The following is a 25,375-nucleotide window of genomic DNA, read 5'->3' as shown; positions in this document are numbered from 1 at the left end:
TGAATACATTGGAGAAAGTGGGTGGGAAAATGAACACATTTTAATCACTGTAGGTGGAAAAAGTAAATGCATTAATTTTCAATATGAGTGCATAAGGAAGAATATGATTGTGTCACCTTGCTGCAGCATTGGTAATTATTTTCAGACTGCTGGGATTCCTTATAAGCTTGTCCAGAATGCTGACAATCTGCTCAAACTTGGGTCTGTTGTTTCTGTCCTTCTGCCAACAGTCCAGCATCAGCTGATATAAGGCAGCTGGGCAGTCCATGGGAGGTGGCAGTCGGTAGCCTTCATCCACAGCTTTAATTACCTGTGCAAGAGAGCAAAGTTTTAGAAAACAGAAAAGGCAATTAAACTTATTTTACTCCATCACTGAAGTAGAGTCCATTAACATGGAGAGTTTAATGTTTAAACAAAATCTTCCCATTCTCTAATTGCTTACAAAGGCAGCCCCTCCAGTTTATCAATAAAGTAAATGATGCAGCAAATTAGAGACTCAAGAAAAAAAATACATAATGGAAGGTCAAAGCAAAGTAGAGTACTTTTTATCCAAAAATACTAACAAAATGGTTGGACTTGATGAAGTTCAAATCAGAAGAAATATTTGAGAATATGAAGATTGTCATGAGGATAAAGTCCAATACAATCTAGCATTATGCAGTCAAAATAGGAAAAAAAAATAAGGTAGAAGCCTACTATAGTTTGCTGTCATGGAAATAAGGAATGTTGAATATAACAGCTCTGCTGCTTATTTGTGACTTTGGGAAAATCATTAAAATTTTCTGGTTCCTTTTCTCACCCACAAAATGTAGGGAATTTCAGTAGATGCCCTAAATTTTGATTGTTACTCAGATTCAGGTATAAGTAAAAGCATACTCCCTCAAACAAAGCAATTTCATTCCAGAGTTTCCAAGTTCAAATCCAGCCTCAGATACTTAGTAGCTGAATGATCTGGAACAAATCATTTAGCTTTGTTTGCCTCAATTTTCTCATCTTTAAAATGATCTGGAGAAAGAAATGGCAAACCATTTTAGTTATCTTTGCCAAGAAAACCCCAAATGAGGCTAGGAAAAAATTGGATACAACTAAGAAATGACTGAACATATATACAGCAATTGCATTTTAAAGCTGGAATATATTTAAAAGTCATCTTGCATTTTAAGTTAGGAGGTGTTGGTTATCTTAGTCCATCATCCTTACTAAACCAATGAGTTGAGGTTCAAAGAGAGAGCAAAAGAAAAAAAAAATAGTAAATGAGAGAGAGAGAGAGAGAATTTGAATCCTGGTCTTCTGGCTTTCAAAACACTACTCTTTCCATTGTGTCCAATCCTCTTATTTGATCAATTAAAAAGGAAGGTTCAGAGTTGTTAGGGACCTTCATCCACCAAAGTGAGCCATACAAGACTTTAATGGTTCTATGCCACAGAAAAATAGTGAAAACCTTCTATAGAAAGATGCTTGTGGATTTAAAGCATTATATCATGCATCATAATACAGGTCAGTGCACTATTTGTTTGAATTAAGAACAAGAAAAAAACCACAATTGGCTTTTAGACTATATTTCAAGTTGGGGATTATTTTGGTACTATATGGAATAACTCTCCCTTGATATGCTGGGATTTTTTTCTGTAATATAATACAATCATACCCATGTACTGGAATATACCTACCTAAATAATCAGGTTTTTATGTTATATCAGCTACCAAAATACGTAGCAGTAAAATAGTACTTAGGGGAATTAAATAGCTTAAAATCTTGTTTCAAAAATTAAACTAATCTTAATAGCATGGAAAGAAATGGGGGGGGGGTCATGGGACAAACCTATTTATTTTGCCATGAATAAGTGAAATGGCACTGTGCTAGAATAAGGTAAACTTGATGCAGGACTATATTTTGGAAAAAATACAGAAATGTTATACACCAACTATATATACCAAATGCATCTTGAGAAAAAAAGTGACAGAAGTATTAAGATATTTTTGGAAACTAGCAGTTTTGACAGGATACTATTTTTTTTCCTTCCATCAAGAGCAGAATTTCTTAATTCAGTGTCACTGACCCTATTAATTTTTTTGATAATTAATTTTAATATAATTTGTTTCCTTTGCAACTTTGTCATATATTTTACACTTAAAATAGGTCCATAGGTTTAACCATATTACCAAAAAAGCGTATGATACCAAAAAAAAATGGTTAAGAATCCTTGATTTAGGGACTTTAGTTTATGACTGACTCATATGGAATACATTTAGGCTTAAAATGTCAAGGGAAACAAAATGATAGATTTTTTTTTGTTTTACTTTGAGAAGCTATACTTCAATAAACACAAATGTTAGCATAGATGTATTAATTAGATCTATATGAAAGGATGAAAGATATAAGTATATTATCAATGTTGCATTAAAGCAATTTTCTGGCAAAAATATTTCAAACAAATCATACCATTTTAGCCTGCTATCTATTGGCTGTCTCCATGGGTATTTACTTCATTAACATTTTAGTTCAATTTTTTTCATTTTATGTTTCATCTGTAAATTCTGTTATGGGATGGGAGAAGAATCCTCTAGAAGTAATTTAGCTAACAACTTTGTATAATCTGGAAACTTCTACTTTCTTCTACTTACTTTGCTTCAATGTCAAAAAAAGAAGACACCTGGTTTTATTATGCTCCACTTCCTTGCACAGCTTGATTATTTATCTGAGCACACAACTCGAAAACTACAATATACTCACATCCTGATTGGACATCTCCCAGTATGGTCTCTCTCCATAGGACATCACCTCCCAGAGAACAATTCCGTAACTCCATACATCGCTGGCTGATGTAAACTTGCGATATGCAATTGCTTCTGGAGATGTCCATCTAATTGGAATCTTTCCTCCCTTAAAACAATTTTAAAACACAGAAATTATATATCTGTCTACAGCAACTCACTTTGTTGTGAGGGAAATACACATAATTCCAAATGTAGTCTTGGCTTTTTAATGAAAAATTGATTTCTAAGAAAAGTTGCAATGTCTACAACATAGTGGGTTTACTTTATGCTACAGAACACAAGATTGCATCAACAATATTTTCCCCCTTATTTTGCCATCAAAAAAGTGATTCAAAATGGTATGTAATCAAATTAAAGAAATTAAATTTTTACCTTTCTCCATTAATATACATAGATTCCTTAAGAATTGAAACGGTATACATACATACATGAACTATATATGTATGTGTTTTATTTATTTGTAATTTTTCTAAGAAAATACATTTCATTAGGTGATTCTAATAAACCATTGGGTTTATTAAACTACTTAATAGTAGTTTAAACTAAAGTAATTTAAAATACTGAATACCAGATTATTGATAAAGCTCATCCTTTGATAATTTAACTAAATTTTCTATGCCTTGCCCAAGTAATCTCATGTAAAATCTAGTTATATAATTGCTACCTAGCCTTAATCACTGAGTGGGTATGGCCTCAGTCAAACTGAGATCTGTTGAAGACCTTAGCTTAAAAGGCCAACGACTCCCACTGCATCCAGGGCCATCTTTAGTCATTCTGATCTATATCTGGCCACTGGATGCAGATGGTTTCTGTAAGGAAAAATGAGACAGGTGACCTTGCACAGCCCTCCCTCACTTAAATCTGATTCACTTTTATGGCATGGCACAACTTCCCTGATGTCATGGTCCTCTTTGAAATTAAAGGACAAACAACAACCTCAATAGAATAATCAATTAATAAACTGATCAACCAGCAAGTATTTATCAAATAAATCAATGAGCCTTTATTAAATATTTACTATGATCTAGACACTATCCTAGGTGCTGAAATACAGCACCTAGAATGCATCAATGCCTACTCATAAGACACATTCCATTCTCATTTTATAATTAACACAATGTTAATGAGTGTGAAAAGAAAAACAAAATCTTAGACACAGTCTACCTTTCAGGAGATCAAAGGGTATAGAGAGGAAAAGACTGACGCAATGATACCATCTGGTAAACCATTGTAGTAATTCAAATGCGAGGTAATGAAAGCCTTAACTTTTTTTTTTTTTTCAAAATTATTCAACTCTTAAGACTTGTCTTAGAGACACATATGTCCCTCTACTTAAAAAAAAAAATCACATTTTTCCTTCCCACCTTGCCCCAACACATTTTTCTCTTTTCATTCCTACTTCCAACATATTATAAGTGATTCTGCACATGATTCAAACTCAAAATTAAAGAGATCAGTTTTTTATCTATAACTGATCCCCAAATCAGGTAAAAGTTTCCATTTTAGAGATGTGACAATTTTTCATCAAAACAAAAAAAATATATACATAACCAAGACTTGGACTTTTCTATCCTATCAATGCATAATTGCTAATACACCAAAATTATACTATCTCAGCTGTTTTCTCTCTACAAATAGTCCTTAACATTGAACATTAGAACTACATGTGTAGTTCTTGCCTAATGGCATCAAAACATAAGTGGATATATTTCTTTATCCTTTATAGGTCCACAACATCTAAGAAATTAATAGAAGCTGTGTATATGTGACAAAGGCAAGAAACACCTATTTTTTTATCTTTCCATCATTATTAATAAATCTTAAGTTTCTTTACTGTCAGATACCACATACCAAGCATACACATGTAATTACTGGCATAAATCTTATATTTACAGGTTTTAACTGTAAATGAAATTTTAACTGTAAAACATTTTAACTGTAAATGAAATTGTATACTGACAGAGTTTTACATATCATGGTTGTCTTTTGTTTTGTTTTCATGCAGGGGTACTTCCTAATTGAATTTCTAAAGGAAGGCAAAATTGTGGGCAGTAATCCATTTTTGAAAGGATACAGCCCCAACTTGGCACGGGAACTTTTTCACTTGACATTTTGGATAAGAATATAAATGCTGTCAAGAGGATCTCTACTGGGATTGTAACCCTCAACCTCTGCAAAGAGCATTTAAGTCTCATAAATCTCACTGACTTCACTGAGAATTATGCATTGTATCCATTAATGTTGCAAACAGTTATGTGGTCAACTAAATTATTCCTCCAAAGTAACTCCCCAAAGCTCATGATTTCTTTTATGGCACTAAACTATCATTTCTTCATTACCACAATACGGAAAATGAAATATTTTCTGCATAAGAGTTTCACTATTTTGATTCAAGTATAATTAAAATAGGTTTGGAGTACTGCTATTTCTATAAAAAATAATTTAAAATCTTTTCATAAGGTTTCTAAAGTAAATTTTAAACACTTATTCTTAAGAAAAACTTTGTTAGTGGGGAAATTTTTGGGAAATTACTCTAATATATAATTTAGGAAATACCTGCTTGATTGATAATTTTGCTAACATGTATGACAAGATATATCAAAACACCTCAGCTTAACTATTCAGTCCAATAACTTCAAATGTTCTTCAGTCATAAAAAGTTAATATACTATGCTTTCACAAGTGAAAAATGTTAACAGAATTTTTCTACATGTCTGTGACCCATAGTATCTATTCCTGTCATTTATTTCATTTGAAAATGGGTCCAAAATGCTTCGCTATTATTGCTCACTGCTGACATTGACAAATTTGGTTTTCTGCCAAAGTATGTATAATTCATAGAGACATTGGGAACTATCTCAATGATGCCTAAAATGCTCAAATTAGGAGTTAAATTATTTAATATATCTTTTTTGCCCCGTGTTAAAAATGAAAATTCTGCTTCAAATATTTAGGCCTGTAGATAAAACTTTATTAGTCAGTGTCTTAGAGTTAGCATGAATAAGGTTATTTGATATTTTTATTTGAAAAAAATGATGGAGGAAAGAAAGCATGCCATTAGAACTTGGAAGACAGAGAATTTCTTCTAGTAGAAGGGACCCAGATTAAAGAGGCAAGTTACCTACATTTTTAACTTCATAATTTTTCTTAAAGCTGACTTTATTTACAAATGCAAACTTGTCATTTAACCTTGTATTCCACAATCTCAAAAATGAAATTGACCTATTTGTTTCCTTAACAAACCTAGACATGTAGGTGATGCTGTAGATAGACCACTTAGTATGGAATCACAAAAAAGGTGCTTTATAAATAATTGTTCCTGTCCTTTCCTCCTTCCCTTCATATCTCTACTTAATTATCAAAGAAATATCAGTGGTTGGAATGAGATAATGTCAGTGATAATGACAATAGCATTTACCTAAGCATTCAGATTGAAGAGCTTTTACCCAAACCTAGACTCATTGTGTATTTCCTGATTATCTTCATGTCATCTCTGCTTTAAACTTCATCATGTTACCCTGATTTCCAGTTGCCAAATTCTTAGAAAGGATATTCCAATTTTGTGACACTTTTATCTGGCCCTCACTTTCATTATATGTGTTGCCATCTCATTATAAGCAAGCTTTTTGAGGAGTGAGACTCTCTTGCTTACAACCTCCAGTTAGCATAGTGCTTGACTGTTAGAATCCTAGTGATAACTCAATGGAGTTGATAGAAACAATGCTTATTGGTTCACACATTAGAGCGAATCCTTACAAAGTGTTAAGTCATTAGAGTTGATGGAAACAATGCTTGTGTGCTTAGGATTTACACCTTTGGGAGAATTCATACATTAGAGCTCACACCTTTGAGAGTTCACACATTAGCTCACACATTGGAGTTCACAAGTTCGGGAGATTCACAAGTCAGAAACCCACAATCCCATTCCCTCAGAGGAGGAGTCAACCTTTGGGTTCACACCTTTAAGAGATCATATATAAAGAAGCTCTTACAACTTCAGTCAGTCAGTTCAGTTGAAAAGATTGAGAGGGAAACGTCAGTTGGAGATTGAGAAGCCACAAGTCGGAGTTGAGCTAGAGGCAGAAACTGGAAGAGCTCAAAGATAAGCTGCAAGAGCTCTTGTTACCAAGGAGGGAGGAAGGCCTCTAAGAAAGCTACCCGAGCCCAAGAAAAGAGACAAAACTTGGAAGGAGAAAACAAACGTTTGGATTTTAACAGCTGACTGCACTTGGGGTGATTATTACTTTGAATGGAAACTAAGGCTGTCTCCAGAAACCTTCCCAAGAAACCTGCACCCAGAGAGATCATAGTTTATAAAAAAAAAAAAGAAGAGAACACCACACTTGACACATAATAAGATTCATTCTATTGAGAACTTTATATCCTTTGAACACTATTCTATTGAGGTCTTCCATAGTGGTAATCTTTTTCTATTTTTTTTCTTGGATATCAGACTCTTATCAGAGATGTTTAATTTAATCAAGAATCTCTCTCTCTCTCTTTTTTTTTTTTTTTTTTTAAGATTTCTACTATCTCTACCACACTATAATGGGCACTGGAAGAAGAATTAGAAATAGATAAAGCACAGTGTCTTCTTTTATAGAACACAGAGACATTCAGCCAAACTAAATGAGCCTACAAAGAATAATGAGAAAAACATGGAACACACACTGGAGAGGTGACAGATCAAGTACTTTGGCAAAGTCTGACTTTCTAGGCTTTGTTGTTGTTGTCATTATTTAGTCCTTGCAGTTGTGTCCAACTCTTTGTCATTCCATGTGAAATTTTATCAGCAAAGATATTGAAGGGGTTGCCATTTCCTTCTCCAGCTGATTTTATAGATGAGGAAACCAAGTCAAATAGGATTAAATGATTCACCAGCTAGTAAGTGTCTGAAGCTGTATTTAAACTCAAGAAGATGAGTTTTCCTGACTTTGTGTTCAGGTCTCTATCTATTGTGTCACATAGCTGTCCCCCTTTCTGGCTTTATTTATTCAAAATTGGGCCCTTCCTCTTCTTATGCACCAATGTACTATCAGCTGACTAGTAATAATTCTTACTTTTTCTTTCTAAGACTGCCTACTTCTGCAACAGAAGAATTTAGTTTGTTTAAGTAAGTTATGACATTTGTGTATACCTATAATGACTTAATTTCAAAGAAAAAAAAGACATTACTAAATGTTCACCCACATGATAAAAACAGCAAGACTTTAGAAAGGTTTGTGGGTTGACTTCTTTTTTCTCTCTATTGATTTAATGCAAGGATTTAGTAAATATGATTTGTATTTGTTAAATACCTAGTTGAAATCCTTTAATCTTGAGTTAAAACTTTTTATTCATTGCACTCTAGGCATATATGTCTGTGTTTATTTATTTATTTTTTTGTAGGAGAAAAGTTGTTTTATTTTTCTTCTGGTCATATGTGTACATTAATTTTTAATACACATTTCTTTGTGAATCATTTTAGTAGAGAAAATCAGAACAAAAGGGAAAAATCATAAGAGAAAAAAAACAGAACAAAGAGAAAAAAGTGAACATAGCATGTGCTGATTTATATTCAGTCTCCATAGTTCTCTGTCTGGATGCAGAAGGCATTTTCTATTCAAAGTTGGTTGGGATTGCCTTAGATGCAGTCATCTAACCTCTGGGAACCAAGTTAAAGTAATTCTTTGCTATTTTGGCATAGCATTGGCTAATTTAGTTTGGTGTAGCATTGGCTAATTTAGGTTGTCATTTATTGTATTGGTTAGGCAAACCCATGGGAAAAAAATTATTTAGATCTGTAATTGTGTGAAGTATTTTAAACTGTATTCATATAGCTTTCTATGTGTGTCTGGGTAGAGGGATTCCCAATTACTGTCTAAAGTCTGAAATTATTTTAAATGTAATTTCTCTATCTCATCCAGCTGGTTTGGTTGGTAATATACAGAAAGGCTGAATTTATCATTTTTTATCTTGCAAATTTACTGTTTCAAATAGTTAACTGGAATTTTCTGAGCAAACTATCATATCATCTTCAAAAAATTGATAGGTTTGTTTCTTTTTTGATTATCCTTAGTCAATTAATTGTTCTTGTCATTGCTAGAGCTAGCATTTCTAGTATAATACTAAATAGTAATAATGATGATAATGGACCATCCTTGCTTTACTTGTGATCTTACTGGAATGTCATCTAGCTTATTCCCATTACAGATAATGTTTGCTCTTGGTTTTAAATAGATACTGCTTATTATTTCAAGGAAAGATGTTTATTCCTGTATTGAATTGTGTTTTTTAAAAAGAAATGTAAATGATATTATGAATCTCTATATTCTGAATCTATTATGTTTACATTTTGAACCTGATTGATTTAACTCTAATACTGTAGACAAAAAAAAAAAAAAAGAATTGGAATCATTCAATCAATCAACATTTAATTTGTCCCTACTATGTGCCAGGCATTGTGGTTAATCTACCTAGAGCAAGTGACTTCACTCTTTTCCATATATACCCGCTGTCTTACATTGAGCCAGCTGTTTTAGAAATGTGTCATATAGAGGATTGTGTGACAGTGCAACGAAAATTCAATGTAATCCATTATTCTTTCTGGAAAAATAAATAAAAGGGCCTTCCTACTAACAGTGATTATCTCATGCATGAGCGGTATGAAAAATCATTTAATGGAAAGGATCTAAGTAATTACCTAATTCAATCTATTATGTTACCAAAAAGGAAAAAAAAAGCTACTTTAGATTGTGAATTGCTTGAGGATACATTGTTAGTTAATTTCTATGTTTAACCTTCAAAACCCTTTATAATCTGGTCCCAATCTACCTTTCCAGATTTATTATACATCACTCCCATTCACATATTCTACAAGCAGCTAAAATTGCTTTCTTGCTATTCCAAATATAATACATTCCATTTTTCAGCCTGGTTCTTTGCCTGAGTTGACCCCTTTCCTGGAATGCATTTTCCTCAACTTTACCTTTTGAACTCCTTTGTTTCCTACAAAATTCAGATCAAGAACTACTTTTTATGAAAAATCTTTCCTGATTCCCCCCAAAAGCAGTGTCTCCCTTACCACCTATGGAGAAAGGAGGAAGGGGAAGAAAGATTACTTTGCATTGATTTTGAAGATAAATCTGTGTATACTTGTATTTTATCTCCTGAAATAGAATGTAAGCCTCTCGATGTCATGAACAATATATATTTTTAAATTCACAACACTTTAGCACAATATCTGGAACATAGACAATTAGTAAATGCATATTGGTTCACAGATTTATTATTAATGACAGATATCACTGTTCATGTCACATATATGTGTGTGCAAGTATCTGTGAATATATAACATATTAAAGTTCTATGTAAACACAAATGTGAATGAGTTATCTTATTCTTTCCCTTTGTAGTTGCAAATATATAAATTTATTTTTATTGTAGATAGTAAAAAAAAATCAATTTAGGAAAACCCTGAAATTCAAAGGTGGGTTTTGTTTTGTTTTTTCAATAAAAGGAAATTACTTGAAACCAATCATTCTTTATCAGAATTCTAGGGCCATAGCCCCTGGAAATCAAAAATTAAGAATTAAAATAAGGGTTTACAATACTCACAAGTATCTTAAAAATTTCCATTTCAAAATTATTTAATACTTTCCTAATGAGGACACATTTTTGAGCAAATCTAAAAACCAAGAGCTATACAGATTCTATTTGGAGAGGAATAATTGTATTTTTAATAGAATGTAATCAGTTTCTTACTTGCTTTTGATGTTTCTCTAAAGTCATTATTAGTGTTGCAAAATCAGATGTCTGAATAATATAGGCAGAGGAACCCGGTATCTCTATAGATATTTTCACAAAAACACAACAAATGTTTATAGAAAGAAATCATTGAGGATAGCTAGGTGATGCAGTGTAGCATCAGCCCTGAAATCAAAAGAACCGGAGTTCAAATCTGATCTCAGACAACACTTCCTAGTTGTGTGACCCTGAGCAAGTCATTTAAACAATTGCCTCAGCAAAATAAATAAATAAATAGATGAAATAAAATAATTGACTATTGTATATGATAGATATTATTTATGTTAACCAAGAATGTTTATTTCATATTTATCCACTAAGGGAGGACCTCATTCCAATTCAACCTCAAACTTTCTACAAAATAAAATGACATGGTTAACATGACCTTAATACTTAGACTGTCTATGGACTTGCTTTTTTAAAAAGCTAAATTAAAAAGCTAATGATTTCAAAATATTGCTAATATGGATTTTCTTCATATACATATACATATGTATACACACATCTGTATATATCCTTGTCAAAAGATAAGCATTCTCCAGTTTTTATAAGAATAATGATGAGCTTGTACACTCTCTGGGGATAGCCTGCTTATAGTTGATCTTTAATTTTTTTTTCTTTGAAAAACATATTTTCCACGGGATTTTCCTGGTCTCTACAACTCCCTTTTATTCTGTCATGAACTCACATAATCCTAGAAACTGTGAGTCTGGATTAGATCAGGGGCAACTTTTTCCAGAGAGAACAATCCAAGTGGGAGCAAATATATTAGTGTAATCAATTCAGATTTGTTCCCAGGGACTCCGTGTTCTCAGCTTTTGCTTTTGCAAAATGAATTCATTGGAATTCTTAACTACCAACTCCTGTAATTCCTTTTGCTGGGAGTTGGCACAGAATTAAAATACCCAAATCTGTCTCTACAGTTTTTAAAATAGAAAGAACCAATTCTCTATGAGAATGAAGTTGAGCAATTTCAACAAACATGTCTTTTAGAATGTGTAGAAAAAATATGCAATTAATTATTATTTTGTAATATCTTTCTATGTGAAATGTGAGATACCATCTTAATAAAACTTTTTGTACCTCTGTGAATTAGTTATCAATTTAATAAATTTATTTATAAAGACATTAGCACCAAAACAACCTCAAGGGATAACAAGATGCACTGTTATAAAAATTTAAATCCCAGTAACATGAGCACTGGATGTAAGTGCTTGAGAACAAAATTGTATACCTGACAATAAGTCATAGGAGAAGCTGATCTATATATTTTTATTTACTTATAGTTTATTATAAGACTCTCTGCTTCATTCTAGGAGACACTCTTAACTTGACAGTATCAAATACAAATAAATTAAACATACAGAATCCTGAGTTCACCTATAATTCATTGTAGACCTATGAAGACATTAATTGTGACTGTACATATGTACATATACACTTTTTTTTTTTTTTTTTGGCATTCTCCCTTCTTCTGCCTCAAATCCTTAAGTTGCCCAGGATATATATTAAGGCACAGAAATTTCATTTAGAGTTTAAATGGATGTCTGTAGAATTGGCTACATATTTTAGCTGTAATACACATACTTTAATAGATTGATAGAAAAACATATTGTAGAGGCCAAGAAAATATCTTGTGGTAGTTTTTCATTCCCCAATATTATACTTAAATATATATATTTTTACAACTGCCCTTATAGAGAGACAGAGTTGCTAAATCTCTTGTTGATTTCATTTTGGGTGGACAAAGTGAATTCTCGGTTGCAATAAAACATACATGTAAATAAATTCATTTTTAAACAGCTTTACAGACTATTGTACAACATTCTCATGAAAATAAATATGTAGCATAGCTTAACAATTATTTAAGGTATTATCTGCTGGGATATACAAGGTTCTCATAGTTTCCTTTTCCTAACTTGAATATGTATAGAACTATACATTCGGCATGACTAAAAAGATATTTGCAATAGGAAATACTAATTTATACATAATGAAATAAAGATTTGAATCAGAATTTTGTTTTTCACTTTTTCAATCAGAGATTTATTATTCAGATCAATGACAACCTTAAGGTATATTACCTCCAATAACAATTTCTCTTTTAGCACAAGATTTAATCAGAGAAAAAGGATTTTTGATTTATGAACTTTGCTCTTTTCTGCTGGAATCAAAAATTCAAGGAAAATATCTAGCTTATTTTTTGAGGATTCTAGCCCTTTTACTTCTTGATTTACTCTGCTGATTTACTTCATTCCTTCATGGGAAAGTTAAAAGTATATTAAGAATGATATATGAAAGTTGTGTGAATAAGACTCTTAGAGATTCTGTGAGGGTACAATAGAATATTGAAATTCAACTCCAAAGTTAATTAAAATAATCCAAACTTTTCTCATTCTGGCTAGGAATAGGACACAGTACTTAGTGAGTATAGGAATCACACCAAAAACCTGTTTTTGAAAGATTTATAACATATTTCTATAAACTTCTTTGATTTGAATTAAACATCTAGCTAAAGTGTTTACATTTTTTTAGGAATCTGACTTCCATTCCTTCTGTTTTGTTGAAGGGAATGGGGACAAGAAAGAGAGGGACTTTTTAAAATAACAACAACAAAAAAGGTAATTGCTAAAATCTTTGATGATTTAGAGATAATCTTCTGGTGCTTATCAAGGTTTCCTTAAGTGTTTATCTCTCTACTGACTTAGAACACTAGAAAACTTACACCTTCTAATTTTGAGTTGGTTTAGTTATAGTTAAAATGGTAAAATGATTTTGGATTCTGTTTTTAAAGAACTGGAATTTACACTAAGAAAATATATAGTCTACTCATTTTACTGGCAGGATAATTAAAGGGAAAATGACTGGATTGATTTATTTCAGTTAAACAAATTTAAGAAATTATCAGAAATCTAGACATCATTTGGATGACCCGTGAGTAGAAAGCAAGATGAAGGAGAATCCAAAGAAGATTTCTTTGGGGAGCGATCTTCCCTAATACCCAGTAGTTCAAATCTATAGATCACTAGCCAAAAGGATTCAACAGACATTGATTCCCCAAGGGATTAGAGATAAAGAGATTTGTTCAGATAAAGAGATTTGCTGAAAGACAGCAAAGATACAAAGCTCAGACTTTTGAAGATTCTTCTCATTATTTGAAATGCATAAGATTTCCTGGAAGGTAGGGCAATTTTTGTTTCATTGTACTATAAGTCATGACATTCTGATCCAGGAAATGAAAAAAACAAAGAAATGAATTTGAAATACATTTTGGGGACAGATACAACGTTAACATCTGGAAATCTTAAGTATTATGTGCTCTCTGTAATACATTCCATCGTATATGTAAAAGAACAGCATAATTGTAAAAAACCATAAAAAAACCTGAGAACCTCTTGTTACTGTCTTTTTAAATGTTCAGATTTCAGATTTTTCTTCTATAAATAGCTTATGAATTTACAAATGCATTACATCCCAAAACTGTCCAGGTAAGTCACTTGTTTGGAACTTGGAAAATATATATATATATATATTATAAACACATATATAATGTATGTGTTTGTACATATTATAACTTATTGTCCATGATGATCCATAAATATCTAATTTAACAAACATTTGTAGCTATGTATTAGAATCAATTCCACTCAAGAAATTAGTGCCAGAACAATATTAACTGCTATATTGGAATATGTCTTGAGGAAAGGAAATGTGTGTGTGTGTGTGTGTGTGTGTGTGTGTGTGTGTGTGTCAGGGGAAATGACTGTTCAAGAGGATTAGGCTAAACGCCAGCATCTAAAAAGGCAGAAAAAGGAAAGAGAAAAAATTACTTACTCCCTTGCCAGAATGAAGTAGAATAGTAAGAACTAAATGCCTAGACAAAACTTTTGTTCTACAAAGACACCTATTGTTGTTGTTGTGTGTGCATGATGTATGTATGTATATATGTTTGTATATATACACACACAAAAAAAGATAGAGCTAGATACATAAGAGAGATACACAGAGATATACACACACACACACACACACACACACACACACACAAATACAGAGAGGAGGGAGGAAGAGAGGGAGAGAAAGAGGCAGGAAGAGGAAGAGAAGGAAGAAGAGAGAAAGAAGATGGATAGGTAAATAGGTAAGTGGATAGATATGAAAGATAGTTAGTCCCCTGTCCTCAAGGAACTTAATTAGAGAAATAAGAATGTAAACAATTAACTTCAAATCCTATTACATAAATAAGCAGAGTTAAATATACAGGAAGGGGACATTTCTGAATGACAGGAAACCTAAAAAGTCTCAAGAAAGGCTTCATGGAAGCAGAGGAATCTGAGAAGGATATTGAAGAAAGAAAATTATTTTCATAGAAATTTGGATGGTGGTACTTCCAGACAAAGGAGATAAATAATACAAATATGTGGAGATGGGAAATGGCTAGATAAGCATATTTTATTAGTTAGTATTAGCACTCTTTGTATGAAATATGATCTGCTTTCAAGGAACTCACATTGTAAATTTGAGACAATCTCAATGAAAAGGCACTGAGAGAAAGAAGAAAAATTTGTTCAGAAAATGTGCTGTGAGCTGAGGTTTAAAGAAAGTCAAGGGAACCAGAATATCCTATGTAAAGAAGATAATAATTCAAGATATAAAACACAACTTATAATAGCAATATGGAATTCATATATGAGAAACAGCAAGGAGACCAGAGTCAAATGACTCCATAAAATAAATAGAAAGTTAGAGAAAGGAGTCAGGAGAGAATATTTTATGCTTGCTTCTACAGATACACACTAGAGTTTATTGAGTTGGAAGGTAATATGGTTAGAGTTAGGCTACTAGAAGATCTGAGTAGTGGATGGATTGAAGTAAGGACACATTTGAGGGAAGGAAAATAACCATCAGGCTATTGAAAAAGTGCAACTGTAATATCAGAAAAGCTGCTTTAGTTGCTGAAGTAGTGTGATTTTGTACACAAGAGAATTTTGAATAATAAAACTTGGCAACAAATTAAATATATGAACTGAAGTAGATGAGGAGCCAAGGGTAGCATTGAAATTGTAAGTCTGCGTAACTGTGAAGAATGGTAGTTGTCCTTGACAATAATAAGGAAGTCATGAAGAATAGAGGTTTTTGGAGGGGAGGAAGAAAAGAGTTATCTTTGGAACATGTTAAGTTCAAGACACTTATTGGACATTTGAAATTTCCAAGAAATATTTGGTAATTTGAAACTGGAACTCAAGAGAGAGGTTAGAACTTGATATATAGATCTGGGAATCATCTGCCTAGAGAGAATAATTAAATCCATATTTACTACGGAGTTCACCAAGGAAAATGATATAGACTAGAAGACTACAGCACCCAGGACATCCACCATTATTGAATGTGATTTGAATGAAGAACTATCAAAATAAAAAGAAGCTTTTCACAAACAGGTTTTGTTTACTCATTTGTTAGCTTGTTTTGTTTTAATAGCAGAGTTGTCTACATAATCACAAAACAGACTGGAAAATCTAGAAAGTCAATTCATTTTTGATGATTAGGGAAAAAATTATCTTAGATGAATAAAAAAGATTATGTAAGTACACAAGATTCCTTAGTAGCTGCTACTACAGATGTTCAATGACATATTGATTATCAGTGTCAAATGAAGCAGAAAATAGGGAATCATTTGCTGAGCACAAGTCTTTGCTAGGGTCATAGAGAATATTCTGGACTGAGTCCAAATAAAAGATGTATATCCTAAAGATAATGGAATTCCACCAGGTACTTTGGTTGGAGATGGCATTGTCTTGTTTATACAGAATATTGCCTAAGTCAAGGCTTCCTTAATGCTCTCTATTCAGTGTACTTTAATTTACCAAGCATCTACCCACTATGTGGAAGGAACAGTAATGGGCTTTAAGGACATAAGGATAAAATCCCTATTCTTAAGGAACTTACGTGTTTATGGAGAAGTACAACATGAAAGGCTTCCCATAGGGAAGAGAACAGAAGCTGAGTCTTTAAATAAACTATGCATTGGAAGAGGCTTTTGTGGGATAATTACCAACATAGGAACTCAGAGGTATAGACCAATGGATTAAAATATACTTTTTTGCATACATCATACCATTTAACCTCACAAGTACCATGTATATGCTGTCATCCCCATTTTTAAAAATTCCATATGGTATTTAAGCAACAGTTATTTCGTGATTAGTGAAAATAATGAATCCCATTAAGTGGTAATACTATTCAAATTAACATTGCATATTTCCACTAACTTGTGTTATAACACATTTTGCATAACTATAATTTCAAAAAAAGTACAAATTCACATATATTAATGGTTTTGGAAAATGCCAAAAATAATTGATAGTCAATTTTAGTGACTAAAGTCAGTGACCAAGATAGGTAAAATAATTTGATATTGCTCCCCAAAGAGGTATCACTTTGAAATCTTGCAAATGATCTTCTTGAGATCATATTTGATTAACCAACTAAAGACCTCGAATATCTAACAGTGTTTATGGAAGTCTGAAGCCTAAAACTTTAAAAATTCTCGATCTGAATTTAGCTTACTACCCAAACAATAGTTAAGAGTAGTAAGAGTCATTATGCAGTATTAACAGATAAATTCTTGAATGTAATATAACCTATTACTTTAATATAGAAGCTGACATTTTTGAAGTAGTAGTCATAACATTATTTTCATGATTTTCAGTCACAATGTTGAACCAAATTTGTTTATCGTTACTTGAACCTAAATGTGAAAGAATGGTTTTATTGTCTTACTTGCATATACTCATGCCTGCTAGCAAACTTCATTAAACTGAAAGCAAGAGGCATGTTCATATCCAGCAGCTCATTCAAATATAATATAGAACAATTGCCAATAAATCCATACTGGTACACTCCACAAAACTGATTAGATTGGAAAGATCTGACAATAATGTTAATTTAAATATTCAGTATTTTCTTTTCTCCGATCACTAGCAAATTCAGCTACCATTTCATAGCACAATTATTTAATAATTTACTACAAAGTAACAAATGGGAAACTGTTCCCATATTTGAACATATTTAAACCATATTTGAAGGAAATGCCCACAACAGAATTTATTCCAGCAATAGAAAGTATGAGTGAAATGAATGTATACCCACCCAAGAAGACTACAATGAAGGAAAGATGTCAACAACCAGGTACATGCCTATGTAAGTGTGTCTGTGTTAAGTTGCATTAATTCATGCCTATATCTTGTATTAGAAAGATTATTTACAATTAACATTAATTAATTAATTATTAACATATAAACAATAGTTTAGTAAGTAGTTTTTGAAATATCTAAATTCAGTTTTTTTTTTTTAAATCAAATCAAGATATATTTCATTATTTCTTAAACTAGGAACTGATGTTTCCCAAAGGGCTATGGGAATCTTCCTGGAATTTCCTGAGTTACTAATATTGAGTATCTCTGAATAGCCATTTGATGATATTGATGCATTCAAATCAAAGTTTGAGATTGGTGGAGTGTTTGAGAATTACACTACATGCAAACCTAAAGTAATATAAACATTATGAACAATAATGTACATTATTGCTTTCCCTTTACTATGGCAAAATCACTTTAGGTATTTGCTTCATCTACTCCTGTGCCAACCTTAACAAAGTAGTAGAACAAATATAAATTATTCTGTTAAAAAATAAAATCAAAGTGGCTTCTGTAGTGATGGGGTTCCAGATTAAGATCAATATTTCAAAGTGATTTCCTGGAGAATAATCTTTTCTAATGTCCTCTGGAGTTGAAATTGATTAAACATGAACATGGGAGACACTGTCATTTAATCAGCAAGGACCTGATTTCAAGAAGGAAAGAAAATTCAAGATAAACGATGTTTATAAATTCTAAGAAAATGACCTGAACTCAAATAATTTTACTGAAAGATTTTACTCAATGATATTACTGAAAGGTTTAACTTTTAATTATATTATCATAAGAAAAAGTGAGATGTACTTTTCAAGGATTATTTTAGTATCTCACCCAATAGCAAAGGGTTATGAATATCTTTAAAAAGTAGATGATATGAATGAAATAAAAATTTTCCTGCAAAATAAATCTTTCAGTTTCCCATTTGTTACTTTGTAGTAAATTATTAAATAATTGTGCTATGAAATGGTAGCTGAATTTGCTAGTGATCGGAGAAAAGAAAATACTGAATATTTAAATTAACATTATTGTCAGACCTTTCCAATCTAATCAGTTTTGTGGAGTGTACCAGTATGGATTTATTGGCAATTGTTCTATATTATATTTGAATGAGCTGCTGGATATGAACATGCCTCTTGCTTTCAGTTTAATGAAGTTTGCTAGCAGGCATGAGTATATGCAAGTAAGACAATAAAACCATTCTTTCACATTTAGGTTCAAGTAACGATAAACAAATTTGGTTCAACATTGTGACTGAAAATCATGAAAATAATGTTATGACTACTACTTCAAAAATGTCAGCTTCTATATTAAAGTAATAGGTTATATTACATTCAAGAATTTATCTGTTAATACTGCATAATGACTCTTACTACTCTTAACTATTGTTTGGGTAGTAAGCTAAATTCAGATCGAGAATTTTTAAAGTTTTAGGCTTCAGACTTCCATAAACACTGTTAGATATTCGAGGTCTTTAGTTGGTTAATCCATGCAGGATTGTCCACCAAAAGACTTAGGCTTTTGCATAATAGTCTATGAAGAAGAAGAAAAAATGTAATTGTAGAATTTAGGGAATTGAAATAATAACATAATTTATGTACTGACTTTCCATATTGTAAAAAATGTCATAGTATTTTGAGAGTTGGTCAAACATTCATTGTGCAGCTAGTGCACATGTTAAGGTAACTTAAGGAATTATGAAAATTTCAAATCTGCAAGCCTTGTTTGTTTTCAGGAAAAAAGGGACCTATAGATTATAAGAGTTAAATTTCAGATTTGTAAAGAAACAGTCTACTGATATTATGAAAAAAAAATACATTTATTTTCACATATACTTAAAACAATTAAGAAACTCTTTAAGGAATTGATTATGGGGAAAGCTGTTAAAACTTATTTTGCTATATTGGTATATGTCTTAGACTTATTGCAAATCAGCATGACATGAAAAATTAAGGATAAAAAGTATAACTTACTCTTGTTGTATAAGCAGCCTCTGGGTCATCCTCTAGAACTCTTGAGAGACCAAAATCAGACACTTTGCACACCAGGTTGCTGTTAATAAGGATGTTACGGGCAGCAAGATCACGATGAACATAGCCCATATCAGACAAATATTTCATTCCAGAAGCTATCCCTCGAAGCATCCCTACTAGCTGGATGACAGTAAATTGGGCATCGTGTTTCTGAGAAATATTTCAAATATGTGGTTAATAATTGTCAATTTTCCACAAAATTATCTAGTTGTAGTGCTGAATATAGACTTTTTAAAATCATTCCTTCTTGTTAGTCTATGGAATTTGACATCAATTTGAAAGTAGAAATAGAATGCCATAGGCTAAAAACAATACTGATAACATAATCATTAAAACAGAGTTGTAAAAGGATTACATGTAAGAGGTAAGTCCTTTAAAAAGCATGAAAGCATGTCCTTTTATTTCTCCCATTTTGGGGTGTCAAAATGGGACTTTGATCATTTTTATTTGGCAAAGACATTTATATTTCAAAACTTTTCATTAAAATTAAAATTTCAACTGGAATAAGAGTGTTTTTCATGGATTCATAGAATTTGAGCTCTGGAAAGAATATTAAAGATTATCTATTCCAACTTTTGCTCTCATTTTACACATGAGAAAACTGAGGTACAAAGATGTCAAGTGATTATTCATGATCACATTATAAGAGAGTTGATATTCAAATCTATGAATCTCCAATTCAGCGATTTTTTTTTTGACATATTGAGCTCTCTCCTAAGATAACATAAAATAGGTAGGCTAGTATTTTTGATTATCTTTCTTCAGTTGAACACTAATTTAAAAGTATTTCAATAAGGCAAACTTTAAGACATTCATTTTCAAGATTTAAGAGCTAGAAGATAAATTAATTAAATGCAAAGTACTTATTGCATTTCTTTATGCTCATGCTGGAAAAACTGTAAAGTAATTTAAAAAAAGACCACTAGTTTTAGTATCAGAAGACTTGTCTTGATTTCTAACATATTTCAGACAAGTTATTTTACATAAACTGACCTCAGTTCTGTAAGATGATGGAGTTAGATTAGATCCTAAATTCATAAATTTAAAGCTGGAAGGGACCATAGTGGTCATGTAGCCTAACCCTCTCAAATTACTGAGGAAAAAACTGTAAAGATAAGAGGAAAAATCTGTACCTAAGGTCACAAAGGAAAAGTAAGGTTTAAACCTAGGTCCTCTAAATACAATATCATTCTATCATAATGCTTTTGATTAAGACTGAAGAATTTAGTTTTTCATATACACATACATACAAATACACATATACACATATAGGTTTGTTTTCATTCCTTCTTGTTAGTCTATGGAATTTGACATCAATTTGAAAGTAGAAATAGAATGTGAAAAGCGTATATGGAAACATTGCATTATAAAACAATTGTGAAATTGGTTATCTCAGCATTTATTGATCAGTAGTTAAATGCATATATATATATATATAATATACTAGTGTGTATGATTCTTCCATGAGATTATTTTATTTTGACTAGTATTATATTTACTATTACATGTGTATAGATAAACATTACGTGTTTATAATTTGTGTATCCTGAATACTTTTAGAGTAATAATTACTAATTATTAATCTTTGCTGTGCCAGTGACTAGTGCAGTACTTCCAAGTAATGTACATCCAGGAAATATCTATTGAATCATTGGATTTGTAGTCCTCGTATATTAGGCTGTGAGATTGATTTTTGAAACCACACTTTACTTATTGGATAATCTAACAGTTGTACTGAACCATAGTGATATTCTTGTAAAGAGACAATAGTATGATACTTGGACTTATTTATTAAAGAGACAGAACCATTTAAGAGATGGATGGGCTTTTAATAAGCAACAGAAACTGCTATAAAAATGGAAACTAAAGGAGCATTTCTATTTTGGGTAGATGTTATTTACGATCTATCTTTAAAATGCTTCTTATTTATAATTTTACCTCACATATATCTTGAGGCAGCATATAAAGTATGAGGGAGGAGTTAATCAGGTTTGGTTTTGAGGAAAATAAATCCGAAAACATTATCATTTGAGTACTGGGAACAGAGGACATGATTTTATAGGCTTTTCTTTACCACTTTGTGCCAGGAAATTTCAACTTCTGTGAATAAAAGTTTGCCTTTAAATGCAGAAAACCTAATGCTTGGCACAATATGAAAAAGCTATTTGTAACAGTACTAACATTTTATTCCAATTGTTTTAGGCAAGGAAAAAAAACCCACACTATTTTATTTATTGTTGCTTGATGTTGCTTGTTGATGTCAAAATATTAAATTGTTAATTTAGCCCAGATGATTTTAATTAACAATAGTAATTTCTTATCCAAAAGATCAATTGTTCTGCATGTGGAATGCAGTTAATAATGTTTATATGCTATTCAAGTTTTTTTCTTTTTATATAAGCATTAATAGAGAAAGATGTCAGATTGTAAATGAGTTAGTGTATTACAATATAAACTATGGGGACATTGTAGGAAAAAACAAGTGAAAGTTTTGCCAATAAAATTTAAAAACAGGAAAAATCGCTAAAAGAAAAACATTAATGGAGTTCTTCATTCATTAGGAATTCTTATACATACTCGTAAGAAGCTGTCCAAGGACCCATTCTCCATATATTCTGTGACAATCATGACTGGCTTACCTGGAATACATTAAAATTGTTAAATACCTTTCTCAAATACAAGAGAAAATAACGATATGAATTTGTGGGAAAAAGTCTGAAATTCATTTCTTAGGTCTATAGGATCTGTACATAGAACTGGAAGAAAAAGTTGAAGCTTTCTAATCAGCACCTCCCATTTTACAAATGAAAAACTCAGTTAAGAGACATTAAGTAAAGTCACAAAAATTATAAAAGGCAGAGCTGGGATTAGAAATCTAGTCTTCTCATTTCAAATCCAATGTTCTTTCTCAGTGACTTTTTAAATGTAAATCAGTATCTGACTGGATTTATTAACAGCATCAATGATAATACAGATTACTGAAACATACAATAATCCAAGGTCTCAATTTTACTTTGTAACTCTTAACTTAGATTTATTAAATCTGTTAACAAATTTCAAAAGAAAAAAATAAAGGATGGAGTGGGAAATTGATTTGATTTCTATTAACTCTTTTCTTCTTCCCTATAGAAAGGGTTAATGAGCCCTGAAACCATCAGAAGAAAGGTTTGAGAAGTGGCATGGGAAGAGCAGGACTATTGCAACAAGCCCCAAGATAGTATCAATCCCTGAATTAAAAAGACTAGCTTAGATTTAATAAAATATCTTCAAACCACTCTGTAAAATCTGATTTTTATTTTTGATCTCATATAATTATAGATTAAGAAGTAGAATGGACTTTAGAAGCCAACTAGTTTCATCCTTTTATTTTGTGCTAGGAAAATTGTGATCCACAGATAGTAAATTTCAGAGCCATGATTAAAAACCAAGTACTTTATCTTTAAATGCAGCACTCTCCACTGTACTACACTGCCTTCTGACTAATGTCATCAGTTGTTTTGAATCATGTCTGACTTTTCATGACATCACTTGGAATTTTCTTGGCAAAGATGACATTTTTCCTCCAGCTCATTTAACAGATGAGGAAATTGAGGTAAACAGGGTTAAATGATTGCAGTGGGTCACCTACAAAGTATCTGAGGATGGATTTGAACTAAGGAAGGTTAGTCTTCCTAACTCCAGGCCTGGCACTCAAAGAGATATCTAACTGCCATGATATGAATGTATGTTTTTTGTTTTGTTTTGTTTTGTTTTAACAAGTAATCCAAAAGACAATGAAAAGCCTCATGTTACCAATGAGTTTTGCACACTAGGCAGGAATAAGTAACCGGAAAAGGTGAGCTGGTCTTGAATGAAACTATAGCCATTAAATTTTAAAAGAAACACAAGAAGACTTCCAACTTATTGGGTAGATCTTCTGCAGAGAACTGGAATAACTATGCTAGTGAAATCACAAATTCAATGAAATTCAATAGTACATAGTTAAATGAATTTGAATTCATTATCTATATTTATGCTAACACAATATAATTATTATAGATGTCATCCAACATTCAAAAGAAATTTTCAGAAAAAATTCTATCTAGAGCATCTCTGTTGGGTAAGGAAATAGAGTATCCAAAGAAGTTAGGGAATTTAGATGGACTATCAAGTCAATAATCCTAACAACAACAGCAACAACACCAATAATAATAATAATAAACAATTACATAGGATCTATTATGTGCTAGGTACTGTTTTAAATTCTACGCACATTTTATCTCATTTGATCTTCATAATAAATTGTGAGGTAGGTTCTATTATTATCTCCACTTTCCCATTGGGAAAACTGAGGCAAACAGAGCTTAAGTGACTTGATAAGGATCATATAGCGAGTAAATTGGAGGTACAAACAGAATATAAACTGAATAAGAAAATAACTTTTGTCTTATCTCTCCATTTCCCCCAACCATATTCATACCTTGTTTGAGAAGGAAATGATTTTTAAAAAGATAAAGTAATATGCCAGAGGAAAGAGACAACATTGGCTTTTTTTTTCTGGAGCTACTGGCTAGGTTATATCAGAATTCCGGCAAATGGAATTCTTGATGCTTATTGGGCAATCTAGAATCTTATTGTTCAATTGCAATGGGTAAGATCTTGAAGATCTTTTAGTGAGAGCAATAAACCACAAAATTTCTTATCATTAGAAGTATAAGTGATTCATCTGAAAGTCAGGTAACAGGAGCTTCAATCTTGCTACTCATTATATCTGTGTGACACTGGATGGATCATTTAACCTCTCTATTCCTGATTTTAACTGCTAAAATAAAGGAATTAGATTATAAGCTCTCTAAAGACTCTTCCTGATTTGTTTCTATTAAAAAAAAAAAAAACTTGGCTAAAGGTCCTTTTGTTTACTTTCAAAAAGCAGATAGATAATGTGTGCAAAGAAAAGGAGCAAAGTGGGAGGGAAAGAACAAAGGAACTGAACAATTATTTCATGATCTATGGTAGTTTTTTCAAAATTTCAAGAATTAACACTATTCTGTAATATGAGAAAAAAAACTAAAAAAGATTGGTGCTCTTATTATCTCATGGAATTGAACATTGGAAACATCCATATGTTGTACTTCTTCCAATATTTCTACTTCTTCAGGCATCTCAAATTACTAGTCTGCTGCCTCATCTTTGCTTTCTATACTTTTAATTCTCATAAGTGACAATGGTCATGAATGACATGAATTGTATACTTAAAACCTCAAAGATTATACTTAATTCACTTAGCAAACTGAAACTCTCCTAAGAGAGGAAACAACCTCTTTTTTGCAATTCCATAAAAATTCTCCCTCTGACTTAATTCAGCAAATAACTAATAAGACCACAAAAATTATAATAAGGAAACACATAATTACTCATAATTGTTGTGTAGTCACAGGACCTGCTTGTTCTATTTCAAGAAGGCTTAGAAGGACTTTTAAGACCATGAAACTATGGAATTCTTATCCTCTGGAACTGCAACTGATCTCATTGTATTCAGGAAGAAAGGTAAAATTTATATCTTCCTCTTGGTCTTTGATCTCTTAAATTGTTTATTCAATCCTAATAGAT

At 31.7% G+C, this 25,375-nt stretch overlaps 1 protein-coding gene across 1 annotated transcript in view; it reads right to left on the bottom strand.

Moving 5' to 3' along the window:
• EPHA3 (EPH receptor A3) overlaps positions 1–25,375 on the bottom strand; it is a 339,310-nt gene that overhangs the window by 33,023 nt on the left and 280,912 nt on the right. The window contains exons 10-13 of the mRNA XM_051984382.1: positions 22,364–22,425; positions 19,727–19,936; positions 2,735–2,884; positions 117–310 (exon numbers count right to left, since the gene is read on the bottom strand). Of these exons, the coding sequence (XP_051840342.1) occupies positions 117–310; positions 2,735–2,884; positions 19,727–19,936; positions 22,364–22,425 (616 nt within the window). The remainder of the gene's footprint in view (positions 1–116; positions 311–2,734; positions 2,885–19,726; positions 19,937–22,363; positions 22,426–25,375) is intronic.

The sequence above is a fragment of the Antechinus flavipes genome, chromosome 3 (genome assembly GCF_016432865.1).
Source record: "Antechinus flavipes isolate AdamAnt ecotype Samford, QLD, Australia chromosome 3, AdamAnt_v2, whole genome shotgun sequence".
Taxonomy (NCBI): domain Eukaryota; kingdom Metazoa; phylum Chordata; class Mammalia; order Dasyuromorphia; family Dasyuridae; genus Antechinus; species Antechinus flavipes.
Note: the sequence above shows the minus strand (reverse complement) of the source record. Positions and strands in the feature narration are given on the sequence as shown.